We start from the raw sequence: 13660 nt of genomic DNA on the forward strand, positions 1-13660 counted from the left end.
AGTTTATCAAGCTTGATCATGGGTTGGTATAACACAATACGTTGCTTTGCTAGTTTGCAATGTTACCCAGTTAGGGAAGTGACACTGAATATAATATATACATTGACTAAAATCAATACGATTCATATAAAGTGATTACACTGTGTATTTCTTTGCAATACTTGTAACTGATTTTGCAGGTATAAAGTCCGGATTATTGCATGGTATTTGCCGAGCTATGGTGAAATTCTAATTAGTTGCACAAACACCCACCTAATCTTGGCCTTAACACATTCAGAGGTGGTTACGTTTTAGTCTTATAGAATTTCCTATTCTTGCCAATAATTCAATTGGTCTTCATTTATTACTGATATGCCTTCCTCTTTTGCCTCTATACAGCTTGTAATGTTATCTGCTGTTTAGGGGTCAACGACCCTGGCAGGTAAAAAGCTTCTGTTTTGTGAGGCTACAGTTTTTTTGTTACTTTGTGTTACTTATTGTGCTGTTCATTTTATAGCATCTTATTTAATCAATGCCTCGTTAATTGGTCCCTAGCAACCGAATGACAAATTCCAAACAGGAATCCCCCCAAACTGTGAGATAGGCCCCACCAGTTAAAGAAAGGAGAGATTGCCACATATATAGTAACAAACTCTGCTTCAGTCACAAAAATCTGATTTTATAAATAGGGTCCAAGAGCTTATCCAAAAATGTAAAGGTCCATAGGTCACGTGATCCAAACATTGCCTCCTCATGGATTGACAACATCAACTTCCCACCGGGTATACAAAATCCTATTCTTTACTACTGGAGTGCGAATGGTTTACACAACTTATACGACATACTAGATAAGAACTATACCGTACTCCCTTTACACAAACTTGCGGAAAAATTTCCCTTTACTACCACCCATTTGTACCTACGCTTGCAAATCATTCATTTTGCGAACTCTACCATAAGACTCCTAACAAATAACGACAAAAATAACTTCCTAAACCAACTCTGGAAAACCAGAAACAAAAACCATACAACCTCGTACATTTACCAAACTATCAAACCATTGCTAGGCCTAGACAACGTAAATAACCCCAATTTTAGTTGGATTAGGGCAATACCTCATGTCACAGAATCAGACATCTTGAAACAACACGCTAAAGTTATGACACTGCTCCCGGCAGGCAGATATCAGGAAATGTCATTGCAAATCCTCCATAACTCTTATCTCACCCCGATTAAAAGATTTAAGATGGGTAACCTCCCCTCAGACAGATGTTTAAAATGCTGCACTCCTGCAGCTAACTTAGTACATGCCATGTGGACTTGTCCTTTAATACAAGCTTTTTGGGAAGAGGTCATTTCATATGGTGCACAGATGGTTGGGAAATCCCTCCAAATACACATAGAATGGGCTCCGTTTAGTAACACTACTTCATTCACACATATTACAACTACCGAAAAACATCTAGTGGGGAGATTGGCAGCGGCAGCCAGGAAAACGATATTGCAACAATGGTTACACACTACGCCCCCACCATTGCTATTGGTGAAACAAAAATTACATTACATTTTCCATATGGACTGGTTGGAAACCTTAACTAAAAAAGAACACAATACGTCCAAGTTCTTTGATATGTGGTCTACCTACATAATACATCTCCCACAAAGAATTAGATGCCTCACATTCTACACCTTTAGACACACGTCATGGTACGATATGGAATCTTTGAAGGATCACCCTTTGATCATGGAATCATCCCAATATCTAGCCACGTCACAACAGGAACAACTACAACCTGATAATGCGCCTCCCAGAAGTCATCAGATTAACAGATTGCTAACCTCTTATCTGAATTAATCCTCATAAGACCCGCCCCCTCATGCTACCTGCCATAACTGAGTTGACTGTTTAAAAAGTTTGTTGAAAAGTTTTGATTTGAATGTCATAATCACTATATTCTTTGCTTTATGGAACTATGTACAAATGCTCTATGTGATTATAATCTATTATCCTTTAATAAAAACAAGTTAAAAAAAAAAAAACATTGCCTCCTGGCCAATCCAATGGATCGGTACAATCCAGCTAAATATCACTAATAATACACCATTCCTGCAAGATCTCCTGCATGCAGTAGGGATAGATATACAAACACTGCTCATGGCACCTGTACATGGTGTAACACCTATAAAAGGCTGCAACACGGAACAACAACTTACAACTGTCTGACAGTTCTTTTTCATTTGCTCTGAAGCATTAAACTACTTGTTTCCTCCTCACTTGCCTGGACAGAACAAATTATTATACTATGTCATTAGCACAGAGTCTAATATACACACACACACACACTTGTGCTTAGTACAGGGAATACCTATGCTGCCATAGTTTTATGGGATCTCTCTGTACAGACTATGAGCAAACTTAGGGGGCTGTTCCTGCTGAATTGTGCTTAGTACAGGGAATACCTATGCTGCCATAGTTTTATGGGATCTCTCTGTACAGACTATGAGCAAACTTAGGGGGCTGTTCCTGCTGAATTGTGCTTAGTACAGGGAATACCTATGCTGCCATAGTTTTATGGGATCTCTCTGTACAGACTATGAGTAAACTTAGGGACTGTTCCTGCTGAATTGTGCTTAGTACAGGGAATACCTATGCTGCCATAGTTTTATGGGATCTCTCTGTACAGACTATGAGCAAACTTAGGGACTGTTCCTGCTGAATTGTGCTTAGTACAGGGAATACCTATGCTGCCATAGTTTTATGGGATCTCTCTGTACAGACTATGAGCAAATTTAGGGGCTGTTCCTGCTGAATTGTGCTTAGTACAGGGGATACCTATGCTGCCATAGTTTTATGGGATCTCTCTGTACAGACTATGAGCAAATTTAGGGGCTGTTCCTGCTGAATTGTGCTTAGTACAGGGGAATACCTATGCTGCCATAGTTTTATGGGATCTCTCTGTACAGGCTATGAGCAAACTTAGGGACTGTTCCTGCTGAATTGTGCTTAGTACAGGGAATACCTATGCTGCCATAGTTTTATGGGATCTCTCTGTACAGACTTTGAGCAAATTTAGGGACTGTTCCTGCTGAATTGTGCTTAGTACAGGGAATACCTATGCTGCCATAGTTTTATGGGATCTCTCTGTACAGACTATGAGCAAACTTAGGGGACTGTTCCTGCTGAATTGTGCTTAGTACAGGGAATACCTATGCTGCCATAGTTTTATGGGATCTCTCTGTACAGACTATGAGCAAACTTAGGGACTGTTCCTGCTGAATTGTGCTTAGTACAGGGGATACCTATGCTGCCATAGTTTTATGGGATCTCTCTATACAGACTATGAGCAAATTTAGGGGACTGTTCCTGCTGAATTGTGCTTAGTACAGGGAATACCTATGCTGCCATAGTTTTATGGGATCTCTCTGTACAGACTATGAGCAATGAGCAAATTTAGGGGCTGTTCCTGCTGAATTGTGCTTAGTACAGAGGAATACCTATGCTGCCATAGTTTTATGGGATCTCTCTGTACAGACTATGAGCAAACTTAAGGACTGTTCCTGCTGAATTGTGCTTAGTACAGGGAATACCTATGCTGCCATAGTTTTATGGGATCTCTCTGTACAGACTATGAGCAAAATTAGGGACTGTTCCTTTTAAATTGTGTATAAGGGGAATATATTTTTGCTACCATAGTTTCCTCTGTATCTCTGTATATATATATATATATAATACACAAAAGCCATGAATATCCTGTAAATTATATCCTTATAAACGGTGAGTACTGATGTCATCAGTTATAAACGGTGAGTAGTGATGTAATTTCTGTCACATGACTCACTAAAATTTGTGTATTATAATAAATAAAGTACCCCCAGTTGTAAAATATTAGGATATTAGAAGTTACCTCGGAGTTCCATGACCTGTATAAAAACACTCGGTCATGAAACTCCTTGGTAACTAATAATATCCTTATATTTTACAAGAGGGGGTACTTTATTCACTATATATATATATATATATATATATATATATATATATATATATATATATATATATATATATATATATATATATATATATATATATATATATATATATATATATATATATATATATACACACACACACACTATGAGCATGTATCTATTAGAGATCTATTTAGATATTTAACAAATTATTTGTGATTTTCTCAGACTAATATTTTCTGGTGATAACCAATACACTCCACAGAAATGGTGCTGATCATTTCCTGAGCCCATACAGAACATGTATTCATACAAATTGTGTTTATCCAGCAGGGGACTTCACCAACATCCCAGTAGCTGCTGCTATTTCTACAAGACTTTCTTACTACTGCTTTTCCTGCCAATTGAAATCTAAAGCACAAAATCATTTTTAGCCAATTTCTTTGCGCATTCCATTCATATTCCAACAGATATTAACAGCAACCCTGCAAATCACTTTCTTGCTAATGAACTACAGTAGTGATGCCGCATCTGGGTAGAGAGTATGCTCTTTGGGCAGGGCCATCTTTTAAGGGGGTGGGTTCACCTTTAAGTATACTTTTAGTATGTTTTAGAATGCCCAATTCTAAGCAACTTTTCAATTAGTCTTCATTATTTTTATTTTATTTTTTTATAGCTTTTGAATCATTTGCCTTCTTCTGACTCTTTCCAGCTTTGAAATGATCCCATCTAAAGACAAATACAGTGTAAGGCTACAAATTCCTGCGCTCCCCTGCGGCTGAACACCAGAAAACGGAACGCAGGGGAGCGCAGGTCAGAACGCTAGTGAGTAAGAGCCCTAAAGGGGTTGTTCAACTTTGAGTTAACTGTTCGTATGATGTAGAGAGTGATATTCTGAGACAATTAACAATTTGTTTTCATTTTTTATTATTTGTGGCTTTTAAGTTATTTAGCTTTTTATTCAGCAGCTCTCCAGTTTGCAGTTTCAGCCATCTGGTTGCTAGAGTCCAAATTCCCCTAGCAACCATGCACTGATTTGAATAAGAGACTGGAATTTGAATAGGAGAGGCCTGAATAGAAAGAGGAGTAATGAAAAGTAGCAATAACAGTAAATTTGTAGCCTTACACGGTATTTGCCTTTAGATAGGGTCATTTCAAAACTGGAAAGAGTCAGAAGAAGGCAAATGATTCAAAAGCTTTAAAAAAAAAAAAAAAATGCAGACCAATTGAAAAGTTGCTAGCAACCATGCACTGATTTGAATGAAATACTGGAATATGAATAGGAGAGTCCTGAATCGAAAGATGAATTTAAGTAGTAATAATAATTTTGTAGCCTTACAGAGCTTTTAGATGGGGACAATGACCCCCCATTTGAAAGCTGGAAAGAGTCAGAAGAAGGTGAATAATTAAAAAAATAACTATAACAAAATAAATAATGAAGACCAATTGAAAAGCTTCTAAGAATTGGCCATTCTATAACACACTACAAGTTAACTTAAAGGTGAACGGCCCCTTTCAGAGATGCAGGGGGGGCTGAGGCTGCTGGGAATTGTGACCCGAAATACTGCAAATGTCCATCCTTGCTCAAGTATTGAGCCTCACATGGATAACCCTCTGTTCAAAGTGAAGCAGTCCATTCCAGTCAGACTGAACTACATCTCCCAGCACCTGCCTCCACTGAAAGCTCCAAAGCAGAGTCACGGGTGAAAGCTCAGCAGCCTATCAAATGCGCAATCATGCCGAGGCCTTCACTGTGCCTCTCCCTGCAGAATTGATCTTTCCCTTTGCATTAAGCTCCCAAAACCCAGAGTGTTCTGAATTCTGCACAGAGAGATGAACGGAACCCTTAGCAAAGTCACCTGCCAAACACGATTTCTAAATGAAGCAGCAGAGGAAGGAAAAAGGAGAACAGAGATCCTGATGGGCACTTTGCATTCCCTTTGTGTCTGACTCTCAGCATTACATCACAGTCTGATATAGTCGCCTCTCAGCTCCCACACTAACAGCAGCACTAAATCACAATAAAGCACTAGGAGTGTATAGAAGTGCCCTGCTCTGGAATCACTATGCAGCAGCCAGTCATTATACGCTACAATATACAGGAGACTGGGCCTGGAATGGAGCAAAGCTCAGTGGCTCAGTAGGTGCCCTGCCTGTAACACACACATATCATTGGCTGATACAATAACCAGGTACAGCCAACCTAATGTTATTGGGAGAACATAATGAGGATAAAAGGATTATATATTTTATTCTGTAAGGCACCTATAGCTCTAATTATAAAACGCAAGACCTTAAAAAGGAGGGGAATACATTAAAATCAAGGGATGTAAAATGTGGGGTTCTACTGTACTTTAGATTTTCAGTTTGTGACTGTTTTTCGAATACTGAAGTTTCATTTTTCACCTTCTAAGGGCAGAGACACATGCTCAGATTCGGGGAGATTATTTGGAATAGGGCAACTTCGGAAAACGAAGTTCACCAATTGCCATCCTGCCGGCGATTTCGATTCTAGCCGACGGGAGGCAGTTCGGGGAGATTAGTTGCCCCGAAGAAGAGGCGATTAAATCTCCCCGAATCAGAGCGTGTCTCTGCCCTTAAGCAGCTCGGTGGGGATGGGGTCGCCGACTCTTTAACTGATCTAAATTGATACATTTAGTTGATACATTTGTTTGTCCCTGCTCAGAAGAATAGAGTCCTGCGCGAGTCCATTTTTTGGAAACCATACCCGCATGCTTACCCGATTGGACCCGCTACCAAACCCGCAAGTACCATATCCGCAACCCGAACCCGCGACCCACTGACAATCAAGAATCAGGAGGAACTGCTGTCATTGTAAACCAAAAGTGACATCATCGGAAGCAGATGTGATCAGAATAAAGGAGAAAAACAGGAAGTGCTGTCATTGTAAACCGGAAATGACATCATCAGAAGGAGACGTGATCAGAAAAAAGGAGTAAATATCGCTATTGAGAAGACCCATGGCCCGACCCGCAAACCCGCCGACCAGAGTCTATGGCGGCACCCGGAACTTCTACCCGCAACCCACAGGGTACTGCAGGTTTTTGCAGGTAACCAACAGATACTCGACCCGCTGCAGGACTCTAGAGCAGGATCCCTGAGTTTCATTAAATGGGTTGTTCATCTTCCAAACATTTTTTCAGTTTAGCTGTTTTTAGATTGTTCCCCTAGAAATAAAGACTTTTTTTCAATTACTTTCCATTATGTATTTTTTACTGTTTTTTCAAAATCTAAGGGGCAGGTTTACTAAGCTGGAGTGAAGGATTCTAAGTAAAAAAAAAAACTTTGAATTTCGAAGGGGTTTTTTTGGGTACCTCGACCATCAAATAGTCTACTTCGACCTTCGATTAGAACGATTCAAAGTAAAAATCATTCGACCATTCGATAGTCGAAGTACTGTCTCTTTAAAAAAAAAAAAACTTTGACTACCTACTTCGCCACTTTAAACCTACCGAGCTACAATGTTAGCCTATGGGACCTTCCCCATAAGTTTCCGAAGCTATTTCTGATTGAAGAAAAATCGTTCGATCGATGGATTAAAATCCTTCGAATCGTTTGAAAAAATGACACTTGGATTAAACTGGATACAGTATACAAGGTGTAGAACATATTCATCTGAATCATCACCCAACTTTATTAGATTAGAAAATAACAGTTAAATCCCTTGCTGAGTTTTAGAGCCCTTAGCACTTAAGGGTTTAACAAAAGGGTGGCAAGTATAGTAATTAGGTGCTTAGCCATAGGGTGCCAAGGAAAGCCCCTACGGGTTAAATGTAGGATGATAAGGATAAGAGTTTTTAGCTGTAGGGATTGAGGCATATCATTTAAAGGTTTAAACAAAAGGTGTCAGGGATAGGGTTAATCTGATTTGAAGAGAACATTTAGGGGTTAAACCAAAGGGTTCTAGGACACCCCTTGGAGATTTGCCTTGAGAGTTCTAGATGCAGAGATGAGATTTGTTTACCCATGAGGTTCTAGAGATAAAAAAAAACACAATATTCTAGGGAGAGCACTTTAGCTAAAGGGTTGTAAGGATAGAGCCTGGGAATTATTCCGCTTCAATATGTATTTGGTTCTGTCAACATTTTTGCAGAATAAAACACCAAAGGGAAAAAGGGTGAGGGAGGGTGCAAATAAGATTCACAAATAATATTTCAGTGGATAGAAGGAGATCACATCTTTATATAAACAATGTGCAGTCAACAGCATAAAGCGCTCTCTCTATGTATGTGTGTGTATGTGTGTATGTATATGTATATATATATATATAATACACAAAAGCCATGAATATCTTGTAAATTATATCCTTATAAACGGTGAGTAGTGATGTCATCAGTTATAAACGGTGAGTAGTGATGTAATTTCTGTCACATGACTCACTAAAATTTGTGTATTATAATTAATAAAGTACCCCCAGTTGTAAAATATGAGGATATTAGAAGTTACCTCGGAGTTCCATGACCTGTATAATAACACTCGGCCTTCAGCCTCGTACTTTTATATGGTCATGAAACTCCTCGGTAACTTATAATATCCTTATATTTTACAAGAGGGGGTACTTTATTCACTATATAGTGAATAAAGTACCCCCTCTTGTAAAATATAAGGATATTCTAAGTTACAGAGGAGTTTCATGACCATATAAAAGTACGAGGCCGAAGGCCAGGTGTTTTTATACAGGTCATGGAACTCCGAGGTAACTTCTAATATCCTTATATTTTGCAACTGGGGTACTTTATTCCGATACCTATAATTCAAATGATTTCCTTTTCTGTGTAATAATAAAACAGTAACTTGTACTTGATCCCAATTAAGATATAATTAATTATGATTTTTTTAGCAGACTAAAACTCCATAAACGCTTTTCATCAGATTTTTGCGAGTCAGATTTGATTGGACCTGCCATGGAACGCCACGCAACAGCATGAGATATTGTAGGATGCAACAAAATCTGCTCCCCCCTAGGCTAGAATGTAAAGTCGGATCAGAAAAAGTCGAGTCTTTTCTTCATGCCTTTACATCCCAAAGTCTTTCCTACACCATCCGTTTTTATCTCATCAGATGAAGATACAGCGTTTGAGACCAACAGTCGTGTTGTGTCCGATGGAAAATGTTACATGTAGTTTATGCATCAGATTTTTCAGTTATTTTTTGACCCCTGCAACTATATGTGACTTCTTGTGTGTATTTTGTTGATCCGACCCTATCCTACAGAAGAGCTGGTGGAGTTTATCCCTTAAGGGCAGAGACACGTGATTCGGGGAGATTAGTCGCCCTCATGAGAAAACTTCGGGCGTCCCGCACTACATTCTAGCCAGAGGGAAGGCAGTTCGGGGAGATTGGTTGCCCCGAAGAAGAGGAGATTTGTCACCAGGCGACTAATCTCTCCGAATCTGACCGCGTGTCTCTGCCCTTAAGAGCTCCTTCTTTTCGACTAACGCACAGTGCGGGGAAGGAGCGGGGGCAATGGCAGCCAGTTAGTGGGGGAGTTTAATTCTCCTTTAAATGAGAACAAAACTGCCCAATAATAAAAACTTCTACCCGTTACCCCTTCATAGTCCCCCTCCCCGGCATAGGTGATTAACCCTGAAAGTGCGCCTAATTCATTACTCACATATAGGTGCAGCGGCGCTCACGGACGTCATCTAACGGCTATTCGGTATTCAGGAAGGGACATCATACTGGTGCATGAGCAGTTGGAGCAACTTTGCATGCGCTAAAGTGCCAGAAATTGCCAAAGGGAAAAAAGAGGGTCAGGCGAGCCTCCGCTGCACCCACTCTGCACCTATACACGTGAGTAATGAATTAGGGGCACTTTCAGCGGTAATCGCCTATAAGAGGGGGGACAATGTAGGGTAGTGGGTAGGGGTTTTATTATTGGGGGTTTAGTTCTCCTTTAAGCATGGTGATCCAAATTATGGAAAGATCTGTTATCCAGACAACCCCAGGTCCTGAGCATTCTGAATAACAGGTCCCCTACCTGTGTATAAAAGCCACACAAAGCTGCCAGGTGATTTGCCATTGTCTGTATGTCAGGAATCAAGTGCATAAACAATTCTATTATTCTACAGACAAACAGCCAGGGCCTGTGAGAAGCAGTAGAATCGCGGTGTCTGTATATTGATTGACACAATGATGGGACAGGAGCAATAGACTAATGGGGTGCAGACATAGGAGAGACACAGATACAAGAGACACAGAAGAGACAGGCAGATACAAGAGACAGGCAGATACAAGAGACACAGAAGAGACAGGCAGATACAAGAGACAGGCAGATACAAGAGACAGGCAGATACAAGAGACAGACAGATACAAGAGAGACACAGAAGAGACAGACACAGATACAAGAGACAGACACGTGAGACACAGAAGAGACAGACAGACAGATACAAGAGACAGGCAGATACAAGAGACAGGCAGATACAAGAGACACAGAAGAGACAGGCAGATACAAGAGACAGGCAGATACAAGAGACAGGCAGATACAAGAGACAGGCAGATACAAGAGACAGACAGATACAAGAGAGACACAGAAGAGACAGACACAGATACAAGAGACAGACACGTGAGACACAGAAGAGACAGACAGACAGATACAAGAGACAGGCAGATACAAGAGACAGGCAGATACAAGAGACACAGAAGAGACAGGCAGATACAAGAGACAGGCAGATACAAGAGACAGGCAGATACAAGAGACAGCCAGATACAAGAGACAGCCAGATACAAGAGACAGCCAGATACAAGAGACAGCCAGATACTAGAGACAGGCAGATACTAGAGACAGGCAGATACTAGAGACAGGCAGATACTAGAGACAGGCAGATACTAGAGACAGGCAGATACTAGAGACAGGCAGATACTAGAGACAGGCAGATACAAGAGACAGGCAGATACAAGAGACAGGCAGATACTAGAGACAGGCAGATACTAGAGACAGGCAGATACTAGAGACAGGCAGATACTAGAGACAGGCAGATACAAGAGACAGGCAGATACTAGAGACAGGCACAAGAGAGACACAGAAGAGACAGACAGATACAGGAGACAGACACAGAAGAGACAGACAGATACAGGAGACAGACACAGATACAAGAGACAGGCAGATACAAGAGACAGGCAGATACAAGAGACAGGCAGATACAAGAGACAGGCAGATACAAGAGACAGGCAGATACAAGAGACAGGCAGATACAAGAGACAGACAGATACAAGAGAGACACAGAAGAGACAGACACAGATACAAGAGACAGACACGTGAGACACAGAAGAGACAGACAGACAGATACAAGAGACAGGCAGATACAAGAGACAGGCAGATACAAGAGACACAGAAGAGACAGGCAGATACAAGAGACAGGCAGATACAAGAGACAGGCAGATACAAGAGACAGGCAGATACAAGAGACAGCCAGATACAAGAGACAGCCAGATACAAGAGACAGCCAGATACTAGAGACAGGCAGATACTAGAGACAGGCAGATACTAGAGACAGGCAGATACTAGAGACAGGCAGATACTAGAGACAGGCAGATACAAGAGACAGGCAGATACAAGAGACAGGCAGATACTAGAGACAGGCAGATACTAGAGACAGGCAGATACTAGAGACAGGCAGATACTAGAGACAGGCAGATACTAGAGACAGGCAGATACTAGAGACAGGCAGATACAAGAGACACAGAAGAGACAGACACAGATGCAAGAGACAGACACATGAGACACAGAAGAGACAGACACATACAGGAGACACAAATACAAGAGACAGACACAGAAGAGACAGACAGATACAGGAGACAGACACAGATACAAGAGACAGACACAGATACAAGAGACAGACAGATACAGGAGACAGACACAGATACAAGAGACAGGCAGATACAAGAGACAGACACAGATACAAGAGACAGACACAAGAGACAGACAGATAAAACACGTAAAGACAATGAGGGAATGGGAGGCGCCAGGTCTCAGTCTCTTACCGCTCTGCTCCCCCAGGAAAACCAGTTTGAATTTCCTCAGCGGGTTCCCGAAGTCTCCTCCCGCGGACATGGTGCCGGGAAGCCGGGTTAGGGATTGTTAGAAATCCGGGGGAAGTCGCACTGATACACGACTGTCTGGACTCGGGAGATCGCAGGTGAGGCGCCCTTGGCTACGGGGAGAGCGAGCGATTCGGTAGCAGCTTTCCCGTGACCACTCACACACACCTGATAGTCAAGCCCCACCCTGTCTCTCAGACTTGTGTACCAGACCCAACCCTCAGGGACACACGCTCGCACACTAAACTGACAGGCATTGTCACCATGCCAACTGGATATGGGAGCCAATCGGTAGCAGGGAATGCGGTCAAATCAGGCTATATAGGGGAGGAGCCTGTAAGAGTTGTCAAGGACGCCATTTGGTGTGTGGCAAAATAATTTCCGGAAGCCTACGCAGTAAGCGCTATCGTGCCCATGCCCAGTCACAGACAGTCAACCCTTTAGTAAGCCACCACCAATATGGCACTTTCTCACCTCAACCAGCAACGCAAATGGGCGTGTCATACTGCGAAAACAACTCTAATTGGACGTGCTTCTCCGCAATCCAAGCCAATAGGGAAGCACTAAACTGAGGCACCGCTTCCAGCTGCTGAGGTGGAGCCTGCGTGGCAGTTTGGTTGCAGCGCACATTGCGGGCGCCACGTTACTTAGTTAGCGTGACTTCCGGGTGACGTAATGGAGAGAGCTTTGCGCAGCAGCCGTCCTGGGCTCAGATCACGTGTGCGAGAGGCTCCTGTGGCGAATGTATTGATGACCTTCTTCCTCTATTCATATTCCAGTCTCTTATTCAAATCAATTCATGGTTAATTCGGACCCCAGTAACCAGGCTGCTGAAATGGCCTCAGAATATCTCTCTCTACGTCACACTAACAGTTAACTTAAAGGTCAACGACCCCTTTAATTAATTCATCTGTAAATTTTTATTGATGTCGTTTTTATTTCTAAATCTCCCTGTTTACACTGCAAATAATTCCCTCCATACCTTTTGACATTTTGGAAATAATAAAAAAAGGACATCATTTTTGACCACACCCATTTTGTGGCCACACCCCCTAATGACCATGTTCATGTTACACGATTTGGCAGGTTATGAAAGTTTGAACAAAATTTCTACAAAAAGTATCTTATCTGCTGCAGTGGCTGTTCTGGGCTCTCTGCCAAAAGCCAATTAAGTTAGAAAAATTGTTTCTTTTTCTGGCTGTTCAGTGCAGAGAAAATCGGGACTTTCCAGTACAAACGAGGGACTGTGGGTTGAGCTGTCAAATGTGGGACTGTCCGAATAAAAACGGGACAGTTGGGAGGTATTTCACTGTACAATATAAAATGTCATTCCTGAACCAGCAAGTGTATTTAGTTGTAATATTGGTGTGTAGGTGCATCTCAGCTCATTTTGCCTGGTCATGTGATTTCAGAAAGAGCCAGCACTATAGGATGGAACTGCTTTCTGGCAGCCTGTTTCTTCTACTCAATGTAACTGAATGTGTCTCAGTGGGACCTGGATTTTACTATTGAGTGCTGTTCTTAGATCTACCAGGCAGCTGTTATCTTGTGTTAGGGAGCTGTTATCTGGTTAAATTCTCATTGTTTTTTGTTTGGCTGCTGGGGGGGGGGAAAGGGAGGGGTTGATATCACTCCAACTTGCAGTACAGCAGTA

The 13660-nt window shown here is 41.6% G+C and overlaps 1 protein-coding gene across 2 annotated transcripts in view; it reads right to left on the bottom strand.

Moving 5' to 3' along the window:
- The window catches only part of LOC108710051 (ras-related protein Rab-6A), a 43768-nt gene extending 31344 nt beyond the window's left edge, over positions 1-12424 (bottom strand). Inside the window, exon 1 of one of the 2 annotated variants that reach the window (XM_018250423.2) lies at positions 11950-12424. In XM_018250423.2, coding sequence (XP_018105912.1) covers positions 11950-12019 — 70 coding nt within the window. In that variant the 5' untranslated portion in view covers positions 12020-12424. The remainder of the gene's footprint in view (positions 1-11949) is intronic. The other variant, XM_018250422.2, reaches the window with a different exon arrangement.
- Positions 12425-13660: the final 1236 nt, after the last annotated feature.

Source organism: Xenopus laevis, chromosome 2S (assembly GCF_017654675.1).
Source record: "Xenopus laevis strain J_2021 chromosome 2S, Xenopus_laevis_v10.1, whole genome shotgun sequence".
Classification (NCBI taxonomy): domain Eukaryota; kingdom Metazoa; phylum Chordata; class Amphibia; order Anura; family Pipidae; genus Xenopus; species Xenopus laevis.